Source organism: Natrix helvetica (genome assembly GCF_964273705.1).
Source record: "Natrix helvetica genome assembly, chromosome: 3".
NCBI classification, from domain to species: Eukaryota; Metazoa; Chordata; class Lepidosauria; order Squamata; family Natricidae; genus Natrix; species Natrix helvetica.
The window spans coordinates 214,846-238,449 of NC_138549.1; the positions used below are offsets into that span (position 1 = coordinate 214,846).

The window sequence follows — 23,604 nt, forward strand, 5'->3', positions numbered from 1 at the left end:
AGTGCTATTGCTTAATTCCTCAGCTCACTCTCCGGACTTGAATCTTTTCTCCTGCCAAGTTTATGAAGGCCTTTCCGTGCGAATGTTTCCATCTCGCTCTCTAAATCTCTCTACCTAAGGAGGAGGAATCCCCGTGTGGCGAAATCTCCGTGTGGCACGGAGGGTGGGCAGAGCAAGAGGGATCATAGAAGCAGGCAGGAATCTCCTTCCTTGCACAAAGATAAACCCTCCAGCAAATACCTCTACCATCACTCAACAACAGGACACAAATAAACGTTACAACGTAAATACATGTAATGGGTTCGAGTGTTCCGCCATGTTCCTACCGCAAGCGGAAGCCCTGACTGTGTACCCAGATGTAGAGGAGGGGGAAGGCAGGGTCCTGTAAGAAGGGCAGGCACCCGGAGTGGCTTTCAAGGGAGAAACGGGAGCTTTGGCTGACTCCCTAGTCTCCAAGAAGTCATTCAGGGCCCAAAGTCCAACCCTTCCCTCAGGTCTCATCCGGCCACCTGGGCTGCTTCTGTGGAGAACGCTTGGCAGTTGTGGGTTTAGGCCCGTTTCAGAAACGGCCTCCTACGCAGAGGGACTTTCCCGTGGGGTTCCTCTTGCGGTGACATCCTCTGCGCCGCTTCTCAGAAGCTCCCTGGCATTGAAGAGCCCCTGCTCTCCCTCAGGGACCCCTTAAAGGGGAGACCTGGCTGAGAATTAAGGTCGTCTGTGGAGACAAAGGGAACTCCTTCAGTCACGTGGTTCTCCTCCTGGGGAGCGGAAGGGGCTTCATCCTTGTAGCCTGTGTTAGCATTAAGGACCGATTCATTCTGGATAACTTTGGCCAGGAGGATGGCTAACGACCCAGAAAGCCAATAATACATTAATAGCCTCCAGGCCGTTAGTGCATTTCTCCAAGCAAACGGCCCCAAATTATCTGCTGAGGAGTCAGTTCTCTCTGCTTTGCAATATAAAGCATTGGCATCAGGAGCATTTTGCTTTGGCCAAAGGCAAAGGCAGAGCTGCTGGGTATCAATGCATGGTGCTCACCCCCCCCCCTCCCCCAAAAGCTCAGCTGAACAGAAGTGAAGGTGGTGGGGAAGCAGCAGGGGTGGGGGGGTGGGGGGGTGTCCGTGCCAGGCTATTCTCAGACCAAATCATGAGTCCTTCTCTGCTCTGTGCTTGACCAGCACTTGCTCGGGCTCTTTCTGTTCTTTAATTGTCCTCTTGACCCCTCTCGTGGCTCTCCTCCTTACTGGCCTCTCGGAAGGAAAGCAAAGATTGCCCACCCGTTCTCATCAGCAATGGAAGCTTGGTGTCCGTGTGTGCCCCCCCCCCCAGTGACACAATATAATTTTACCCTTTTAGGCATTTAGAGTAATTTTTTTCAGAGGGTTTTGGTTGCTCCCGTAACTTCTTTGCATGGAGAAGTAAAAGGTAATTTGTAAGAAAAGAAATATTTTAAAAACATGCAGTGGGGCTCCTGCTGCCTGTGTGTACGTTACATTACAGGATTCATTGATTTGCTGCAATTTGTTTGTTTGTGGTTCTTTTTCATTCTCAGCTTTTTACAAAACCACATCCCTCCAGAAATGCTGTCAGCCTAAGGAAACATTCAGTGGGGAAAAACAGCTTCCTCTTGGCTTCTCCAGCGCTCTCTGTCAGTCATCTGCATCACCTGAAGCGGTCATCAGTCGTTCCCAGAGGTATAGGCGGGCTAAACAATGCGCAGAGAACACCCTGATGCCTTGTTCGGGACCCCCCTTTGGGGCCTTCAGAGCAGCTTCTAAGCCTTGGCAACTCTAAGAGGGGAAGTGGGGGAGAAAGAGAATTCTAGACCTTGGATGAACACAAAACTTCCTGGAACAAATTCAAGTAGCAGATTTTTTCCCCTCTTTAAATGTGTTCTGAAGTTGTTTTCTTTCTTTCCTGCAGAGGCCCCACATGGGCCTGTTGGTCACATTGTATGTACAGAAAAGGGGATTTTGGCTGTGGAGAAGAAAAGTATTTTGCTTCCTCCACTATGGAATAAAACCTTTTGCTGGGGATTCAGTGACTTCACCTGCTGCCTGGCTGATTCTGGATCCGAGAAGGTAATCATGAACGATAGATTGCCACCTGTTGGTGCATCTAGTGATGGATAGGCAGGTGGGCGCATTTCACCCTTTGCCTATGTCCCGTTTCCTCTTTGGCCAGGGGGAGCATGCCTTCTGTCCGCCCCGTCCACCCCCCCCCCCACACACACACAGATGGAAAGGTCTGGGGAACTTAGCAAATGTACCGAACGTTCTGGAACAAAATCATCAATACATATGTTTTGCAACTTATATTGGACAGAAAGGCAAGACATAATTAAAAGTAATAACAACTTCAATCTGGATCTCTTTATACTTGAATATAATATATATATATATATATATATATATATATATATATATATATATATATATATATATATATATATATATATATATATATATATATATATATATATATATATATATATATATATAGGGAAGCCTGTCGTTTACTTTCTGCAGCATCCTTTCTCCTCGTGTGCAAAACAAAGATGAGCAATATAGTTAGCATTTAAAAAAAGTTACAGCCACAATTTTATCCGTGGAATTGTATGGGTCAAAGGGCAGAGTAAGCAGCTCCTTTTCTCCTTAGCTTTTCCTGCCGGAGAGTCCTGTCTGTCACTGTTCTGACTATATTAATATCTACATAATAAAAATTATGTATTTGACTACACTCGGTTTGAGCTTTCCCATAGAAGTTTGGGGTGCCGCACTCTCTCTCTCCATCCATGCTATTTCTTCTCCCACTTCCTGAACTAAATCTTGGATGATAGGAAAGGATTGTTGATCATTCTCTTGACTTCTTTGCCCTCTGAAATGTATCGTTAAAGAAAGTGAGAAATTTCCTGAAAGGACATTTGTTAGAATTTGTCAGATGTCGCGGTAATTAAAATTTCCAGTGAACTTTGATTTCATACCTCTTTGAAAGACCTGCTGTTTACCTTTGGAAGGATTCAGCAGCATTGTTTCTATTTGTGCCTCCACTTATTTCAACCTGAGGGGAGGGTCTCTGCCTGTCTTTGCCCCACCCAGTGCCCTCCCCTCCTCCTGTTGTCTCCTTCCAAGCAAGGCTCTGGAGGCTTAGGGGAGCCAGGATTGCCTCTGCCTTACAAGCTACTCCCGCCCCACCAGAGCCCAGAGAGGTGGCCAGTCAGGGAGGGACACCAGCCACTGTGTGGAGAGTTCTCCTGTGGGCCAGGTGCCACAGGTGCGAGCAGGAAGCCAACCTGGTTGTTTAAAAGGAGAAATGATGGTATGAAAGGCTGAAATGAAGACAAGTTACAATAAGTGAAAAATCTCCTTCCCTCTTTCAGCAGAGTAGAGCAGATAAGAGGGGTGCATTTTTCCGGTTAATAAGCAATATGAAACGTTCTATTTTCAAAGAAATATACTCATTATTATGAATTCACTAGCATTTTTATATTATAAATTGATTGTTAGTCACTAGTGTTTGTGACTTGGACAAAGAAGCCAGTATCAGTGGAGGCTGCAGGAGGAAGGCACAGACTTTATATGCAAAAATAATTGATAGACCGCATTTTATAGAAAGACTGGCAAAAAACCCCAATATTAAACTGTTTCAGAATTCATATTTGCTTTTCAACTTTTTTGTATTACTTTTTTTGAAGCCTATTTTATTAAAACACACAAAAGTATAAGTCTTGCAATTGTGGAAGTGTTGTATCCATTTCATTCCGCCTCTTCCCTTGCCTTCCTCTCCGCTCCCCTCCTGCCTTGGGTGCTCCTTGTTCCATGCAAAAGATAACTGTCCTGGAGGCTCCGGCTGACTGGGGTGACTGCCTCTGCGCTGTGTCTCCCACACCCAGCAGGCTCATCACGTCTGGAAGCAGCTCCGTTGTCTGCGTCTGGGACCTCTGCAAGACCACAACGGGAGCCATGGCCTTACGTCTGAAACAGGTGGGTCACCCCAATTCCTCTTCTGAAATCAAATGGTGCTGCTTGGAGCAATACCTGCAGAGGGTTAGCGGGAATCAGAGGTTGACTTCTTTTCCCCCGTATTTCTCTTTCTCATCTCCCCACCCACACCCACCCGCACCCCCAGGTATGCATGTCCAAAAACAACCATTCTAATTGTTCTTTGCTATATTCCATTAAGGGCTTAAATTCTTCTTCCTTAGCAAGAATGAAAAGGAAGAGAAATTGGTGGAGAAAAGAGAAAAATTAGCAGGATTAGCTCTGATTTAGGAACAGGGTTTACTTAACTATTAGTCCCCATGAGTAAAAGATAAAAGAACTACCCAATACTTTACCCAATTAATGAATTAGCTCCTTTTGAGGGTCAGAATGCAAGAAATAGTACAATTAGTTGAAGGTTAACATTAAGCAAACTTAATGTGTTGCATAAATGCTGCCACTAGATTTTTTGCTGCCTTTATTAGTATTGGAATCTTCTGCACACAAACCATCATGAATTGATGTGGTCTGTTATGACGATGATGATATTGAGGTAACAAAGACTCAGCTTACTGGACTGGCCGTTATGAAGGCAGTTGTGTGAAGTAGGTTTCAGGCTTTATATGTGTTAAATTGCTTTAGGAAAGAAGATTATGCACCATTGTGGAAGAAAGCCAAACAGGTAGCATATAAAATGATTTATATATAAAATGAAATCTGTAGATGCCAGATAGATAGTTAGATAGCTGATAGGTAGCCAGATAGCTACATACAGTGGATAGCCAGCTACAGTGACGTGCGGTGAGGTTTATGGCTGATGAGGCTGGTGACGTCATCAAATGATCATCATGAAGGGAGGACTGTGACGACTTTGATCTTTGCAAGCGTGCAAGCAAAATACCCCAGGATCACGGTGGTGGGGACAGCAACTCCTTCCGCTGCGCTGCGGAGAAGAGCCACGCTGTGCTCCTCAGCGCTAGCCTCAGATCAGCGCGAGCCACGGTCCCCTTCATGTTGGCTCAGGAAGGAGGGGAATGGGACCGCTGGATGGATGGATGGATGGATGGATGGATGGATGGATGGATAGATGGATAGATAAGATAGATAGATAGATAGATAGATGGATGGATGGATGGATGGATGGATGGATGGATGGATGGATAGATAGATAGATAGATAGATAGATAGATAGATAGATAGATAGATAGATAGATAGATAGATAGATAGATAGAGGCAGCTGGATGAATTTACATACTTTGGTAAGAAGTGGGAAATGGAGGAATTTTAAGATATATAAATTCTAATAGGAACAGGGTATGTGGACTGTAATATTGATCTATTGCAAGGATTTAATATTTCTTAAAATTATGACAAATGCTGTCTGTGGGAGCTCTTTGTCAAGTGACGGAGAAAGTTGGGAATGTTTGTGTGGGGGAGGCAATGGGGGGGTGCTTCTTCAGAGGTGCATAGAGTAAAAAGGGGAGAGAAGGGGAGAAACATTAACAGGTGGGTGAAGGTGGATCAAATGGAGGATTCATGTGTACTGAAGTATTTGGGTCATATAGAGAGATTGAATGACCCAACTATTAAAGAAAGAATTAAGGATGAATTGGTTCAATGGACTTGATAAAATATGTACAAGAAGAAGCGGTAAAAAGAATAAATGGTAGAATACGACTGGTTTGTTAAAACAGAAAGATGTGGAGTGGAATAGTTAATATAAACCGTATTTGGTTAGATCACCTTATCTTTTGCCTTTCTTTTGCTTATCTTTATGTAATACCACTCATTATGAAAGGAAATAGCATGGTGGGTGCATGTACATGCATGTTTTATTGCTTGTACTAATTGTATTTGATTACCCTGAGATCTATTGATCTGAAGAATGAACTTTGAAATAAATGCCTATAACCTTCATGAATATCTGGCCATTAAGAGCCTTTTCTTTCACGAAACTATCTAATCCCCCTTTGATGCCCTTGAACAGCTGTGCCAGACTGCAGCTCCTGAGCTCATTTGTTGAATTGCCAAGGTCCCACGGCAATGGCACGGCCACGTGGGAGAGGGAAGAGGACAGGCAAGGCCCTGTCCACAGCAGCCACCCAAGAGAGGGAGGGAAACGGCCTTCCTGGCATCCCTCTGGCCCCGATCCATGTGGCTAGGAGCCTTCTTGCTGGCAGAGGGGCCAAGAGGGTGAGGCTGGCTGGCTGGCTCGGCCCAGCTGTTCTTCAACCGGGGGAACCGGTTCCCAGGTGGCCTGGAGCAGAGGCCCCTGCTGCGCTTCCGGAAGGCTCTCCGGAGGCCGTTCAGATGTCCCCAGCCGGCCTTCAGCAGTTGCTAGAGAGGATTTCCTTGGACTTTCTACACCCACCAGTCAGTGCAGAGGTTGCCCCTCGCTGGATGGAGGATGGGGCCAGAACTAAGGAGGGGGTGGGTGGGTGTCCTTGTGCATCAGGGAGGAGTTCTTGACTTCACCCACCTGACTCCCACGGCTCCTCCTCTGGAGGGCTTTCAGTTGTATTTGGGTTTCTCAGCAGGGCACCTGGAAGCCCCCCGGGATCTTGCAGACCCTTTCGTGGCCCTTCTCAGACCTCTTGGCTTTCTTTAGAAATGTTTATACACGATTAAAACACGGGATGCTCGCTTGCCTTACAGCAGAGGGTCCTACCTGATCTTGGCCACCCTTAAATGAGCCCCAGAGGGAAAGGGTGGCCGTTGGCAGACGGTCCACTTCCAGATAGGGCACCGTGAAGCCCCCCCCCCAGACTTTCTTCCCTCCAGCCAGTCTCCAAATTCCAGAGGTGCCCAGCAGTGCAAATGGTTTTGACTTCCGGGATCAGAATATTTTTACCCCTCTCTTCCAAGGGACCCTACAGAGTGTAAATGGGGCCAAGGTCTCCCTCCAGGGAAGGGCCAGGAGAGCCTCGGATTTCTTTCCCTGGGCACCTGCTTAGTCGGCCTGTGTTTTCCTGCCCTTTCGACTTCACTGGCCTGGGGAGAAACGGAGGAAACGTTGCCTATTTCCTTCGGCACAGGCACACCCTTGTTGTATCTTTACCACCTTTTTTCATCTTCCAAAGTTGCCCAGAGTGGCCGCCTTCCTCTGCCTCTTCCCAGCGTCGTCGTCACACCCTTTCTGAGATGTAGAGACCAAACATGAGTGAGTGGGACTGGCGACCGTAGCCGCCAACTAGCCAGAATCAGGCAGGCAGCAATCTCCATTTAATCCTCGCCCTTGACTGACGTGATTAAAGAAGCCGGTAGTCCTAGAGCAGGCTTGGTCATTCTGTTATTTTCTTTTAAACTGTGTGGCTCTAATATTTTATTTATTTATTAGGCTTATAAGCCGCTCCCTCTCCTCGAAGGGACTCGGGGCGGCGTGCAATAAAAAATACATATCACATATTGCACGGAGGAGGTATAAAAACTCACAACATCAATTATCACAATTTATAAAATAACACAATAATAATAGAGTTAAAAAACATTAAAATACCCTAAAATTTAAAATTGCCAGGGGGATTAGAAGATAGAGCTATAGTTGAGCCAGGCCGGCTAGTTGGAACAGGTGGGTCTTGAGTTTCTTGCGGAAGGAGCGGAGATCAGTAGTAGTCCTAATGTCGGGGTGGAGGTCATTCCAGAGGGCTGGGCCCATCACAGAGAAGGCCCTGCTCCTGGGCACCGCCCTCTGGCACTGCCCTCTGGAGTCCCTCTCTGTGTGAGCGAATGGGTCGCAGGATATGTATGGGGCAGGATGCGATCCCGCAAGTAACTAGGTCCTGTGCCATGGAACGCTTTAAAGATGGTGATCAACACCTTGAAACGCACCCGGTAGACCACAGGGAGCCAGTGCAGCTCGCGCAGGAGAAGTGTTATATGGGAGTATCTCGTACTCCCCATAATTGCCCGCGTGGCCGCATTCTGGACCAGCTGTAGTCTTCGGGTGCATCTCAAGGGGAGCCCCATGTAGAGAGCGTTGCAGTAGTCCAGACGGGACGTCACCAGCGCATGAGTGACTGTGCGAAGGGCGTCCCGGTCCAATAGGGGGCGCAATTGGCGCACCAGGCGAACCTGGCGGAACGCCCCCCTCGCCACGGCTGCCACATGGTCGTCCATAGACAGCCGGGCATCTAGGAGGACGCCCAAATTGCGCGCCCGCTCCACGGGGGCCAGTTGCTCGCCCCCAATGGCCAGCGATGGAATCCACTGCTTGAACCGGGGGGCCGGTAGCCACAGCCACTCCGTCTTGGAGGGGTTGAGCTTAAGTCTGTTGCCTCCCATCCAGACCCGTACGGCTTCCAAGCACCGGGACATCATTTCGACGGCCTCGTTGGGGTGGTTCAGGGTGGAGATGTACAGCTGCGTATCGTCAGCGTACAGGTGGTATCCCACCCCAAAACCGCGAATGATCTCACCCAGCGGCTTCATATATGTGTTGAACAGGAGAGGCGAGAGGACCGACCCCTGTGGCACCCCACAAGTGAGCGGCCTCAGGGTTGACCTCTGCTCCCCTGCCAACACGCATTGCGTCCGGTCGGAGAGGTAGGAGCAGAACCACCGCAAAACGGTGCCCCTTACCCCCAACCCCTCCAGCCGGTGCAATAGGATACCATGGTCGATGGTATCAAAAGCCGCTGAGAGGTCTAATAGGACCAGGATAGAGGAACAACCCCTATCCCTGGCCCTCCAGAGATCATCTACCAACGCGACCAAGGCCGTCTCTGTGCTGTGCCTGGGTCGGAAGCCGGACTGGCGCGGGTCTAGATAATCAGTTTCCTCCAGGTGACGTGGGAACTGTTGGGCCACCACACTCTCTACAACCTTCGCTAAAAAGGGAAGGTTGGAGACGGGACGATAATTAGCTAGCTCAGTTGGGTCCAGAGAAGGCTTCTTGAGTAAGGGCCTCACAACCGCCTCTTTCAAGGCGGCTGGTAAGGACCCCTCACTCAACGAAGCGTTCACTAGCCCCAAGAGCCAGCCTCATGTGACCTCCCAGGATGCCAGTACAAGCCAGGAGGGACACGGGTCCAATAAACATGTGGTGGCTCGCAGTCGCCCACGCAGCCTGTCCAAATCATCGGTGGCAACAGAGTCAAACTCCTCCCAGAATGGTCTCTCAAGACTCGCCTCGGACGTCCCCCCTGGCCCACTGAGGGGGACCCATTCCTTCCGGATTTGAGCGATTTTATCCGGCAGATATTCCCCAAATTCCTCTGCCCTGCCCTGCAAGGGGGCTTCCCGCGGCCTCTGTGACAGAAGGGAGTGGGTCACCCGAAACAGGGCGGCAGGGCGTTTGTCTGCGGACGCAATAAGAGCAGCACAATGTCGACGTTTGGCCACTCTTAATGCCACAAGGTATGTCCTTAAGTAGGTTCTTACCTGTGTTCGGTCAAATTCGGAACGGGAGGATCTCCAGGACCAGTTTGGTTGCAAGGCTCAAGTTCTGATGCCCTGATACTGAAGGGGCAATCCTTCTTCTCTGCCTCAGGAGCTTTTATTTCAAGCCCTTTGGGCATTGCCTCCCTGCCAGGGCCTTCCCGAAGGAGGAGACAGTGCCTGGCTGCCTTCTGCCCCTTGCCAAGTGGCTCTCCTCCCGCTCAGCCCCCCCCGGGCACCGGGGAGCAGGTGGGGAGGGGTCCTGCAGGCCTAAGGCTGCCCTGGGACTCGCTCCCCACTCCCCTCGTGTGTGTGTGTGTGTGTGTGTGTGTGTGTGTGTGTTGTGCTCATTGCTTGCTTTGCTCCCCAGCCTCTGTACGGACACATGCAGCCGGTGACCTGCCTGGCCGCCTCTACGGCTTACAGCCTCCTGGTGAGTGGCTCTGCGGACGGATCCTGCCTCTTCTGGGACCTGAACCGGTTGACGTGCCTCACCAGGCTTCCTGCGCAGGAGGCAGGCCTCTCGGCGGTTGCCATCAATGATTCAACGGTGAGGCCTTCATTTATCATCCTTCTTCTGACAAATCCATGAACATTTCATGATGACTTAATGGGTGCGCTTCTGCGTGAGAAACCATCCCGAGGCGCGACAGATTGATTTTTTTTCTTTTTACAGAGGTTTTTAATAGGATCCTGAATGTTGAAAGAGGGCACTAAAAGCAATTTCTGAGTCAGAGGAGGAGGAGGAGGAGGAGGAGGAGGAGGAGGAGGAGGAGGAGGAGGAGGAGGGCTGCTATCTGTGAGAGCTTTCAGCTTCCATGAGAGTTTGTGTTCTGGTGTGTTTGGTTTCATGCAATCCTCCAGATGCCGTTGTTAGATCCCAGTTGGTGAAATGGCAAAAGCTTCTCCCCTCCCCTCCCCTCCCCACCCACCCAACCCCACCCAGGGTTATCTGGCGTTGTCTGCATCACCCAGGTTCATCTTGGGTGACTAAAGTCGTCTCCTAGCTTGCTAGTTTCTGGAAAGCAGCAGACACCCCCCCCCCCAAGAAATGTGTAAGTTGAAGCAGGGAAATATACTTGCAGGGAAATGATGAGGGTGCACAAAACAGCAGGTGAAGGTCAAGGCAGAAGAAGAGGAAGAGACTTTGGAGCTGGGAATGAACAGAAAGGGGAAGAATTGGGCCACTGTTCTTTCCATCCGTCCATCCATCCACCCACCCGCTGGACCTCTCATTCCCTATCAACAATGACTGGGACCGACCATGGAGAAAGGAGCCAAACGAGCCCAAACTCTGCTGCCCAGACCCAGCTCCAAACCCCACAGCCTGCCCCAAAGGATGTCCTACTCAACGGCATCGAAGGCCGCTAAGAGGCCAAGGAGAGTGAGGGTGGGTGCGCTGCCCTTCTTCCCAGGTGCCACCAGGGCTGTTTCTCTGCCATCCATAGCCCAAATCCTGTCCGGAAGGGACTCGGGGCTTCATCCGGGACCCCCTGAAGCAGCCAGGCACCCACTTTGCCCACCATCCTCCCTGAAAAGAGAAGATGGGCGAGACTGGGCAGACTTTGTTCAATCGCTCCATTCATTTTGAGTTTTTGCTTTGGTGCCCCTCCCTCCCTCCCTCCTCCGTGTCCCCTGCCTGGGCTCTTCCTGTCTGACCAAGCCCGCTTTCCGGCGTGGGTCCATGCTGGTTGTCTGACTTCACTTGTGTGACAGAAAGGCCTGAATTGTGCTTGGGATGGTTTTGCAGGGCGAGGTGGCTTTGTGTGCTGGAGGGACCCTGGGCCTCTGGACGGTCAACGGGCAGCCTCTGGCCAAAGGAAAGGCCCCCTTAAGACCTGGAGGAAGGCTCTCCTGCTGCTGCTTCTTTGAAGTGAAGGATTGGGATGCGCAGAGTCTCATTGTCACGGGGGATACGGATGGCTGCGTGCAGGTAGGACCCTCCAAGACGGACAACCCACCCACCCCCTCCAGGAACTCCCTGTTCTGTCCCAGGAGTGAAGATTAGTCCACCTGTGGGGCTACAGCAGGGGCTGGTTCTCAGAAGGCTTTGACTAGGGCGCCTCGTGCAGACGGAGGTTCCCGCCTTCTTCCCTGGCGCTCTTCTCTTCTTTAGGTAGGCAGGCAGGTGGGTGGGTGGGTATTCAGAAGCAAAAGACGAACGGGAGACGCTGCCTCCATGGGGAAATAGTTGGCGAAGAATGGATGAAACGGCCTCCTCCGTCACATCCCACCTCTTCTCCCCAGTGAGGGAATAGCACTAGCACTAGCCCTTAGACTTATATACAAACGCTTCACAGTGCTTTTACGGCCCTCTCTAGGCGGTCTACAGACTCAGCCTCTTGCTTCCAACAATCTGGGTCCTCATTTGACCCACCTCGGAAGGGTGGAAGGCTGAGTCAACATTGAGCCTGGTGGGATTTGATCTGTCAAATTGCAGGCAGCCGGTAGGCAGAAGAAGTGGCCTGCAGTACTACACTCTAACCACTGTGCCACTGAGGCTCAACGTGGAAACGAGTGGTTTCAGCCACCCAAGGCCGTGTTTTTCAGGGGAGCCTGCCCAGTTCCAATCGGCTGGGTGGGGCTCATTCTCCCATTGCCAGGTGGGAGCTCTCTATAGAGCCTGGGGCTGAAAAGGCCGTTGATAGGTCCCCTCCAGCGTTTAGTAAAACTGTGACTTTAAAATACAAGGCCACAAGGGAGATCTTCCTCCAAGGGTGCAGGGGTTTGAGGTGTGTGAGGACCAGTTGTAAAGGACCCTTTTCAGTGCTGGTCAAACGGTGGCTAAACAAATGGCTCTAAGCCGGAGGATTCCCCCCGAGGGGGGGTGTTACTTAACCCGTCCCCTCCTTCCTCCTTCCTTTCTCCCACCTGGCAGTATTTCCAGCCAGAGGCCAGAAGCCCGAGGCCTCCCGGCCGAAACAAGCCCCAAACTCTTGTCTGAAAACTGAGTAATCTATTGGGGTTTATGGAATCCACTTGGTCAGATTTCTCCCCCCCCTCCTCCTCATGGACCCTTCTGACTGGTTGTCCTGGACGTTTCAGGTCTGGAAGCCTGAAGCCGCCTCGCCTGGAAGCCCTGGAGAGCAGCCGCTGGGAGAGGCTGAGGCTGGAAAGCGGCAAGCCCAGCGGAGTAAGCACACAAACCAGGCTTGGGAAGCATAGAAGGAGAGGGCTGCCGGCCTGCAAGCAGCCAGCAGGGGGCTCCCTCTGCAAAGTTTTAGCCCACTCCATCCTTGGCTGTTGCTGCCAAGAGAAAGGCAGAAGTCCAATTGGTTTCCCTGGGATGAAGGCAGCAGCCTTGGCCCCCCCTCAGGCGCCTGGCCAAGAGAGCAACAGCTGGCTGGATTTGGGGATCTGCACATGTTTCACATGCAGGCGTCTGCCTATTTGGGAGATTTCTGTACACATACCAGCAAGCCTTTTCCCTCCCTTTGCAAGGCAAATTTACAGGCAACACAGGCATGAGGATATGGTCAATTGGAGATGATTCCTTTTACGGTCTACCTGTGCGATTGCCAAGAGTTGCCACCGACCGGGTGACACGCAACCCTCAATCACGATTCATGGACCGTTCTTCAAGTCCGGCCCTTGTTTATAAGAGAACCTCATTTCCCCACTTGTATATTACCTCCAGAAGGCCAGCCATGGTTCAGAGGGGGAGCTGCGTCGGCTGGGACTGTGCCTTGCATCCCTCCGGAGGCCATCCATCCTTCCTGGGACTCCAATCCAAAGATGGCCCCGTGCCTCTTTGGATAGCAAGCGGAGCCTCAATCCCAGCAGCCTCCCTTCCCTCCAAACCAATTGGTTCTTGGGGTCTTTTCAGCCGCAGCAACAGCCAGAGATTCCTCTGTTTGTTTGGTAACACTGGAAAGAAGAATTCATCCAAAACAGCAGCCCCCCAAAAATAAAGCTGAAGTCACCGTGATTATTTGCACCGTATTCTTGGCATTTAATGACTGATTGTAGAAGGAGGAGACTGAGCTAGGCTGACTTGAGGCCGTTTGTTTGAAGCAGGCAATGCTGGGCTGCCTTCCATCCCCACGGCCAGGGATCCCGGGAGCTCTCGTGGAGCCCTGGAAGAGGAAAGGCCGGTGAGGAATTCTGCTGAAGCAGGCAGGCAATTTAAGAAAGCAATAACACACAAATCCAATCCAGCCACAAATGACAGAACCACCACGCTCAGCACATGGCCACTATCCTAGGGCGGGAAACCCAGGTGGGAGCGGCGGCCCTTCTGGCGGCCGGGCAGGCGGGGACGGCATAGATCAGGGGTGGGGAACTGTGACTCTTTTGCGACTTGTGGACTTCAACTCCCAGAATTCCTGAGGCAGCTATGTTGGTTCTGGAATTCTGGGAGTTGAAGTCCACAAGTCGCAAAAGAGCCACAGTTCCCCACCCCTGGCATAGATCCTTTCTCCGGGGAACGAATTCTAAACAGCCGCGTCCCCCGCGCTCCTTCTCCCCTCCGCCACCCTTTGACGCTCCCTCTCTCTCCTCCCACAGGCGGCCGAGGGGAGGAAGCGGCCTTGGTCCTCCGGCGGGAGCTGCTGCTTCGCCCGAGCCCCCCCGAGGGAGCCCCCCGGCCCGCCTCGCCCGTCACAGCTCTGGCAGCTTCCAGGTAAGCCTTCCGACTGCGCTACCTACTAAGCTCGCTAGGGGGCGCGCGTGCTACACCCTCCGCAACTCCGCCGGCTCGGAAGCTGCGGCTGTTCCTTCCCAGCCAGGCCGACTCCCCCCCCCCCCTCCCGCAGAATCCTTTTAACAAGGGGTTTCCCTTTCTGGAAGCCGTCTGTAACAGTCGTTCGATGGCCCCGTAGTCTCCCGGTGCAGGTTTTGTTCATAACCTAGGGAAGGACCCAGGATGGGCAACCCCCCCCCCGCCCCCGGTCCTGTCTCTTGCAGCAAGAAGACCCCACCCAGCCACCCCGGGTGAAAGGAAACCCACCCTGACTGGGATCCCTTTAAACTTTGGTGCCATTTGAGCTGAAAAGTAGAGGGAGGGTTTTAGCAGCAGTAGAAAAAAGAAGGTAGAACTTTCCAATGCAGTCAGTCTGCAGTCTGCAAGCCCCCTCCCACATTTCATTCATTTGTTCAGCCAATGTATCTGGCCACCCATCTCACAAAAAGTGACCTAACAGTTGAGGGCATTTGAGCCTCAATCGGCTGAGAGGGCTAGGCAGGGCACTCTTTGCCCAAATCTTTCTTCTTTGGGGGGGGGGGGGGGGGGTTGCCCAAGTCTCCTCTGAGCAGCCTTCTCAAAAGAGGGGCAGACATTGGGAGCCGGGGCAGGGGAGGGAAACCGGGGTCCTTCCGTCTTCCCAGCAGCCTTAGGATTAACGTACTGGGGATCCCCAGGAAGGGGGACTGAGAGGGGACTGAGAAATCTGCTTCGGAAGCAGTGATCTCTGCAACCAGGGCCGGATTTTCCTATAGGCTAACTAGGCTTCAGCCTAGGGCCTCAAGATCAAGAGGGGCCTTTTATTTTTATTTATTATCCGTGCCACATTTTTTATAAAGGTTAGTGCCAATTACAACATGTTTCATTTAATATATTGATATATATCACAGTAATGATGTATTTTATTATCTCTCATGTAATTTACAAACTTAAAAATGGGAGGTGAAAGGGCCCCATAAGTGGAATAGCCTAGGGCCTCTTTTCATCTAAATCCGGCCCTGTCTGCAACGTTAAGGAAAATCATGTTTAGCTAGAGATATTGTGAGTTTGGTTTTTTAAATTTTATTTTATGTGTCTGCTTAAGCCTAACATTTTGTCGGTATTTATTTTCTCTGTTTATAATTTTTCATTATCTTTTCCCAATCTAGCCTGTAACCAGATTTATGCTGGTTAACCATGCAAGTGCTAAACAGATCTAGCCTTATTTAACTTTTTCAAAATCAATCAGATGTCCAAATTAATGCATAAAGTATTAATTGACCTGAAGGGAACCACTTTAGAACACAACCATATCCTATTGTACAGTTTCCATTCAAGGTGCCACAGCACCCAAATGATCTGAAACCTTCTAGTTTCTCCTTAGAAAGACATGTAAGTAAATTATTGTCATAAAACAAAACAAAAGGCAAACCTAGTGGCTTGGAAGTCCTTGATCACGGTCAGGCAAAAGGCTAAATATGTTTCAGTCTTTGAAAGAAACACAAATGATGTATGATATTATGAGACCTCATAAAAACACCAGTTTACAAACACAATACTCTCACATAAAGTTGGGAGTCCCCCATCTCTACAAAAAGGCTACCACCTCTCAGCTGCATCTCTGATTAACCAAATAAGCATTTTCCAGACGGACTGGATGAGAGTCGGGATATAAAATAAGTATGGAAGAAGAGAGGGTCACCTTGAGGAGGAGAGAGATAACAATCTAAAGGTTATTTCTGTTAGTATTTCCTCCAAAGCTGTTCCAGGAATTTTCAGATATGGATCTGACTTTAAAATGTGATGGATAGCATCCCCCCTCCACCCCCCCCACCCCACCGTAATAATTATTTTGGGCAGAAGCATTGGGTGTGATTGCTGTGCTCTCAACCATGTTATTCCTAAAACTCTTCCTCCTCCTCCTCCTCCTCCTTCTGTCTCTAGGAATTATTCCAAGCTTCTGGCTGGCAATGAAGATGGGAAGGTCTGCTGTTGGTCAATTGAGGAGTAGAAGGAAGAAGTACGATGTAAATGTAAATCACCTCAGCCCTTAGCTGAGCAAAGGATGGGATGGGTCCGTCTCGCCTTAGTTGTGGGGCCCTGAAATGATTAACTCAGGTGGGGCAGATGGGAGAAATTTTCAAGAATATTTGGCCCCAAAGTCTCTCCTCCATTGTCTTGCAAGGCTGAGGTAGCAAATTCCCATGGGCTCTTTAAGAAGCGCCCAGAGCGGGATCTGTGGGGAGATTAGGAAAAGGCAACTAAGATGGGGGGCGAAAATTCTCCTATCTTGGAAAGCCTCATTCTGCCATCACCAGCACCAAGGAACAAATTAATATATGAAAATGTTTAGCGCACCTCCAACTAGTGTTACCTAAATATTATCGAATAATGCGTTATTTATTATCAATATTTTGGCTTTCCTGAAACTTTAGCAATGGAGGATTAAGTTTCACAGGATTCATCCTGATATCTGAATTTCTGGCAGTTTCTTTTGTCCCTCCCACTTTTTTTAAAATGCCACTAACTGACTAACGGTAACCAGGGTGGCTGCTGTGGTTGTCCGTCAGCCGGTCTGAGTTGATTCACTTCTCCTGGACCAGAAGCAGAGTCCAAACTGAATGGTGCCAGAATTGCTCTGGGGAAAGAGGAGGCGGGAAACCCACTACCCTCGGGGGTTCTGGGGTCACTCCTACTTTGGTCTTGACATTTCCATTTCTAGTTCAGCCCCCAGGGGATAGCTGCCCCTGCCTTTAGGGCTTGGTGCAGGGCGTTTCCTCAGGATGTTCTCGGCAGAGGCTGTGGGGTTGCTCTTTTTGCTAAGGAAAATAAACTTCGCTCACAGGGTCGGATCTGAGCTGCCTGTAGATGAACGAATGATTTGGTCAGCAAAGGAGGTTGAGCGAGAATGGATCATTCCCATATTCCTCCGTATGGAAAATCAAAGGTGGCTCTTTCTGCACAGGCACCTCAGAGGCACGGAAAAGAAACCAGGCCGTGGCCCCACCTAAAGCGGCCATCCGATGGGCATCAGCAGAGGGTTTTTTGTTTTGTATTAATCTCTGCCACGAGTCCAGGTTTCGGCCGTGGCCATGAGACGTCTCCCTCTCAGCAGCCGTCCTGCAGACAGGGGTCTGGCTTGACCCTCAGCCTCCCAGCAAGGCTTCTGCCTCAGAGCTCAGGGGCACTAGAGGCCGCATCATCCCCTCTTTCTCCTGCCTCCCCGGCTGCCTTCTTGCATTAGCTCAGTTCTGCCGCTGGCTCACGGCCAGGCCTTCTTGCGGGATCTCCCTGGAGCCCTGCTGAGACAGCCGTGTCCCTGGGATCCCCCTCAACTCCATCTCCCCATGGAGAAGTAGGAGGCCCACAGCTGCCCATTGGTCCCTGCTTTCCTGGCCGTTCGTCTGGATGGTGGCAAGGGCTGAACAGCCAGCCAGCCACCGACCTGCATCGTTCAACCACTGCAGGAGGGTCCTTTATCATCTCCGACTGAAACTCTCAGTCACGTGGTGGTGGTGGTGGTGCTGCTGCTGATGCTGATGCTGATGCTGATGGCGGCGGCGGCCTGAGTAGAATACAGAGTGGCTACTTTGCGTCTCCTCCTACACAAACACCTCTGCGTGTCATGGCCTGAGCTGTGATAAGTGGGAGTCAGGCTGGTGGAAATCTACCCGAGCCTGCCTAATTGTCCCAAACACAACGGTTCACTAGAGTGGAAAATAGTTTCCATCTATCTAAGTGAAGAAGATAATGACCTTTTAAATAACAGGAGCAATTTTATCTCAATACCGCAATTACTGTGAACTCTCAAAATGCCAAAGTGCCGGGCACTTTCAAAATAACTTAATTTAGACATTTATAGCTCTTAGACACTGCTAGTTTCTTATCTAACCTAATTACGGGTTGTTCAGGAAATGGCAGAGCATGCCAATTAATGTTATTTTTTATAGAGATAGATAGAAGGGCCTTTGGCTCCCTCCTTCCTCAGGCCTCCTGCCGTCCTCCTTTGCCAGCTGTTTTTCCAGCCCCTCCACTAAGGGGGCAGCCAAGCTGAGTAGTTAAAAGACACGCACAGATCCCCCAAAACAGGCCTTGGTGTTTGCGAGAAGACAGGCGTCTTCTGTCCATTGGCCCTCTTGGCAACCAGATTCTCTGCCAAGTGGTGGAGCACCAGGGGCAGGAGCCGGCCGTGGCCACCTCCTACCGGTGACCTGGGCTCTAAAAAGGAGAGCGGGGAGGAAGGGGCCACAGCTAGGATAGCCGTTGCAGTTGAAAGTGAAATGATATGGGGCCCTGAGAAACACCCCTCTGGCTCAGGGTGTAAGAAGGGGGCCCACGGCCACCTGTGGGGTGCCGGGTGGGGGGGGAGCGGAACTGGGGCTCTGCTCTTTGCACACAAAAGGCTGCGTGGTTGTTGTTGTTGTTGCCACCTCTGGGTTCAAGAGGATCCCTTCTGCCTTGGCCAGGAGCCCCGGAGGACGGGAGCTCCTTACAGCAGCTGGAGAATGCAGGAAATCCCCCCTCTCCCCCCCCGATTTAGGAAACAGGGTCGCCAGACTGAGTGCAACCTTTCTCTCCACTCTCACGCCTAATATTGGGAGTCCTGGACTTTTGGTTGCTCAGCCAGCAGCAGCCCATCAGCCCTAATTGTTCTGCTGTTGGGCATGAAATGAGAATCAGAAGAGAAAACAAGGCCTTGGTGCCTGGGGAAGCAATGTTGCCGTATTCATCGCCATTTTAATTCCCTTCCGCTTTTCTTGTCTCCTCAACAGCTGGATCCTTTTGAATCCCAGGTGCTGATGGGAGCAGATTAGAGCTTGTGTCGTGTTAGAGATTGCATTGACTATAACCATCTTCCTGCCTGAGCCGACATGCTGAGTTGACGTCAGGCTTCCAGTTCTGGGGAATCTCCCCCTCTGGAGCGGTTCTCTGAATTCATGGCTTCCGTAGCTATGAGCTCAGCTCCAACCACCTTTGACTCACACGTTGTGCCATATTCATACTGATTTGGTCTTTTGTTTTGCAACTCATGCTGTTTGAATGGGGTGTGTGTGTGCCTTGTTTCACCTGTTTACCATGGACAACCTATTTATGGATTGGGTTGAAAGACTTTCTCTTCTCCTGCTGAACTCCTTACAGGTTGTTGGCCCTTTTGAGAGTACGGGGCAGAACGGATTCCTCGTGTTTTTAGCAAATAACAAGAAACATTTCTTTGAATGCGGCTCCTGTGGCCACTTGCGTGATTTAAGAAGCCATTGCCATCTAGCCCATGTTAACAACTGTCGGCTGGTCTCCAACTATTCTGGATTTAGAGAAGCCGGTGAAGATGGTGGTGCAGCAACACAATTAACATTTGGATAAAATCAATTATCTCCAATCTTTCTACTAATTTTTACACCCACATTTTGCACAGACACGGCTTTGACCCCATGATGAATGGCCTTTCCCTAGAAGGAGATAGAAGATGTGAGATTTCTAGCCTTTGGATTAGCCTTCCTTGCTTGCTGGAGAAGGGGAAAGGTGTCGGAGAGGCAACTTTAAAGGCTCCACCTCCCTGGGATGGGGCTTCTCTTAGCTGAGGCACAGCCGTTTGTCTCCCTCTTGTTTAACCTCTGTGGGACTTTGTTGGGGAGGCTACTCCACCTACACGGAGCTGGTTGCCTCAGTCCAGAGATGATCCTGGAGGCCTTTCCTGTGAGCCCAGGATTTGGTGTCCCCTTTTGGTATTTTGGCATCTTCAAGCGGCTCGGCTGGGGCTGCCTGTAGAAGAAGGATCAGGCAACTCAGCTATCCCTCCATCCGTGAAGACTCAGACCCTTCGGAATGGTTTTTTACAGGCCAAATGTTATACAAAATGTAACGGCCTCCTAAATGCTGAGAAGTTCTCTGCCTCCCCACCTCCTCTTCTCCCTCGGGCTGGCCTTTACATGGACAAAAATACCCGGCCTTTTTTCCATTATTTTTATAGGTGTTTTTATCCATAATAAATGGTTAGGATCGACAATCTGAGAGGACAGGTTTCTTGCCGAATCCTATCCTTGCTCTTGCGCTATGGATTATTATACTACAAATAGTATAATTATACGTGTTTCAAATGTGTATAATTCACCCTTTAGATATATAATGTAGGAAAACTATATCAAGATCGATACTTAAAATAAACTCCACATTTAACTGGGCGAATTCTGAATCATGTTTCATAAGATACTTGCTTGCTGTAAGTTAATAGAGGCGACCCTGAGGAGGCTAGTATTACGGTTATCTAATAAATGAATAAAATACTCTTACATCGACCTCAAAATGGCTCCCACACCTAATGAACCTATTAGGCAGTTTCACAACAGAGTAGTTTTTATGCCAGGGATACCTCCTCTCTCCCACAGTGCGAGCGCGCACACGCACGCACACACGCACACACACACACACGTAACTGCTCATACTGATGTGATTGAGAATGTTTGCAGATGGTGGTAAAATTTATTGTGGAAGAACAGGCCATATTTAGCAGTAAAAGGTGTCCAAGGCTGAACTCTCTAAATGGCGGGACACACAACATTGACAATAAGGGCCTGACTGGGAGCAGCTGAATGGAGCTCAGTACCCCTCCGCTCTTTTCCAACGGCAGACGCAGCACAACTTCACCGATTGCTGAGCTGTCCTAGAGAAGCCGCTCCCCACCCCTAATCCTAATCTATTTAAGGCTATTTAAAAATACAGCTGTCCAGCCTTCTTTTTGCTGGGACGTGGGGGTCAGGATGCCTGGAGGGCCAGGAATTCATGTGGCCGGAGCCAGGAGAGCTGGTCCCATTTCGTGAGAGCCAGTCATCCCAGAGCTTGGCCAGAAGTGGGAGAGGGGCCACCTGCCCAGTCTGGGCTTTCATGGAGCCCGGGAACAAGATGGGGGTGGGGGCTCTGAACCGGGGGGGGAGAGCTACAGCTCCCCTCTTCTCATCTGCCACCTGACTTGGCCCTTGTCCCCCTTCTCAGCTAAGGAGCCTCCACTGCCCTCCCCAAGTCAAAGCAAGGCTCCCCTCCCCGGGGCCCTGATGGGGCCCTCTTGGCTGACAGCCCTGAGGGGCCGTGCTGAAGTCAGACACGAGATTGGTTGAATCCTCTGTTTCTGTTCCCTCCCACTTCAGCGTGTGATTGGCTGATGGGAAAAACATCCACCAAAGGGTGGCCGAAGTCTGCTGATCACAAAACAATTTGACACCCCCACCCTTACCCCCACCACCCCCGTCCAAACCTTTCTTGTGTCCCTCCACCTTCTTTGATGGAGGAAGTGGCCAGGTGAGAGGCAAAGGCGGAGGCTGGGCTGCCAGAGCATCCCCCAAAGAACAAAATATCCGTTTCGAACAATGGCAAGTGGTGATGCTCAGAGAAAGCTGAACAATGTAGCTTTTCTATGCAAGAGTCCTAGCATTAGTGGAAATAAGCATTTTGTCTTATTCCGTTATCTTTCTAAACTCTGATCTTATCAAATTGTTGAATTGATTATGCTCTGCTCTGCTGGGCAATGACCACACTGAAGATTTGATTGCTGGAGGGCCCAATTATCCTACACATAAACCAGCACACACACACACACACACACACACACACACACACACACACACACACGGCAACAGTGTTTTGTCTTCCTGCAGCTCCACCTAGTCCTAGCCCATCACCCATAACTTCTCTCCCCCCACTTTTCCTAGGGCAGGGGGCATTTCAAAGCAAAATCTGGGCCATAACTTTTATTGCCCTGGTTCTTTGCAAAGAATTTGCTTGAAGACTGCAAGGAAAGCAGAAACATCTCGCTAGCCTCACAAATATTGTTAATTAAATTGTTGAAGTTGGATTATTGTTTACTGACCCTTAAAATTAGTAAATACAGTACACTGGCATCAGGTACACCATACCAATAGTTGGATCCTCCTCAACTTAAAAAAGAACCTTCCTGAAAGTGACAGAAAATCTAAGGGTTGTGGACATGTAGGTAACATTTGTAAAACAGTGATTTGCAAGCTGAAAGTTGAGCAAGAGAAAGTGGCATCTGGGAGGATGGGGCCCCTCAATTTGGTCAAGATCTGCAAGAGTTAGGTTTTCCCAATATAAAATTAAATATTCTGTTAGGTCAAAGAGTTTGTCCAGCAAGCTTGATGTTAAATCTGCAAAACATGCAATTATACTACTGAAAATTTTGTAAAGCTAAGAAACTTCTCTGCAAGCATTCCTAAATTACTCTGAGACCAGCTTTTAATTCTTTGCTTGGATGGGTCCAGCTTAGAGGCTACTATGTAAGCTGCTGGCCTTTTAAATGTCACTAATATCAGCAATCATATGTTATTTTTCTACATCTTTGCCTGTATTTGTTATTTTCTGTTTTAAATAACAAACCTGATTAATTACTTCTACTTTCATACTTGTTGGGATTAGTCAAAATAATGACTATTTTGGAAGGATAAATGTACACAGCAATAGGATGGATGAGCTCAAGTTACTTTAGAAGACTGGAAGGAAAGAAGGAAGATGTGCCAACCATCCATCCACGATTTGCAAGATTGAATTTCATGTCTATGTGTGCACAATATACATGCCAATAGTGAAATTATATATTTTGACAGGAAGGAAAAGAACATCCTTTTCTGGAATTAAACTTCCTGGGATATATACTTACAGGTTCCCCATTTTTATAATTTTGGTTCTGCGTGGATTGTTAATAAGTTGTTAACTTTTAGGGCACCTCCAAACAGCCAGGGTTTCCCCCTCTACACCTCCACCCGGCTGATTCCATTTTGAAATCTGTCTGACATTGATCAGATAAAGTGCTCCTGAAATTGATCTCTGCTGATTGACCATTTCCATCAGCAGGATGTGACCCCCGTGGGCATCTTTGCATGTTGGGAGTCAACAGAGGACCAGGACAGAGACATCTGCATTTTCGTTCTTTTGCCAATAGCTCAGCATGCAGTTGTCTCATACAAGTCAGCTTTGTGGCTTCTTGTATCTTTTCAAACTCATCTCCAACATGCATCATTTCCTCCTCCTGACAAATGTTCACAAATAAATTCACTTGAACAATTCTGCTGCTTCTTTTTAAGTTGACATCTTGTCCTTTTTGAGCAGAAACTCTGCATTTTCCTTTTATTTTGAATAGAGTGTAACTAAAGGAGGCCGTTCTGTATTCTTAGCATTCCTTCGGCTCATTCAGTTTTTGCTTAGCTTCATCAGCTCCAAAGTGTTTCCCTTTCACTAAGTTACTTATGTTGCCTTGTTTGGTTTTCCCTGCTGGGCCTGCAATTTAACATTTGTTTTCCTGGACCTCCCACCCTCTTTCAGGGTCCTTGTCCCCTCACTTCTTCTGACGTGGAATTTGACTTCAATATCCATTTCTTTGAAGTCCAAGAAAACCAAAGCCCAGCACTGGGTCATCACTCCTCCCCACCCACTTCCTTCCATGAAGCCGGTTGAGTTTTCCAAACAAATCACTCTGCAAGGCTGGAAGAATAAATGTGGGCAGAATCTGACCCATGGGAAAAAATGGACTGTTGTTAAGGGCCATTTGCCGACATTTGGTCTGTTTTCAACAAAGGGCAAAGGAG

General features: G+C 49.4%; 1 protein-coding gene across 1 annotated transcript in view; it reads left to right on the forward strand.

Annotated features, from left to right (window-relative positions):
- WDFY4 (WDFY family member 4) overlaps positions 1 to 20,190 on the forward strand; it is a 130,448-nt gene extending 110,258 nt beyond the window's left edge. The window contains exons 56-64 of the mRNA XM_081948944.1: positions 1,553 to 1,694; positions 1,924 to 2,081; positions 3,828 to 3,983; positions 9,728 to 9,907; positions 11,108 to 11,290; positions 12,403 to 12,490; positions 13,864 to 13,978; positions 15,962 to 16,037; positions 18,790 to 20,190. Coding sequence (XP_081805070.1) covers positions 1,553 to 1,694; positions 1,924 to 2,081; positions 3,828 to 3,983; positions 9,728 to 9,907; positions 11,108 to 11,290; positions 12,403 to 12,490; positions 13,864 to 13,978; positions 15,962 to 16,028 — 1,089 coding nt within the window. The 3' untranslated portion in view covers positions 16,029 to 16,037; positions 18,790 to 20,190. The remainder of the gene's footprint in view (positions 1 to 1,552; positions 1,695 to 1,923; positions 2,082 to 3,827; positions 3,984 to 9,727; positions 9,908 to 11,107; positions 11,291 to 12,402; positions 12,491 to 13,863; positions 13,979 to 15,961; positions 16,038 to 18,789) is intronic.
- The last annotated feature ends 3,414 nt before the right edge of the window (positions 20,191 to 23,604 follow it).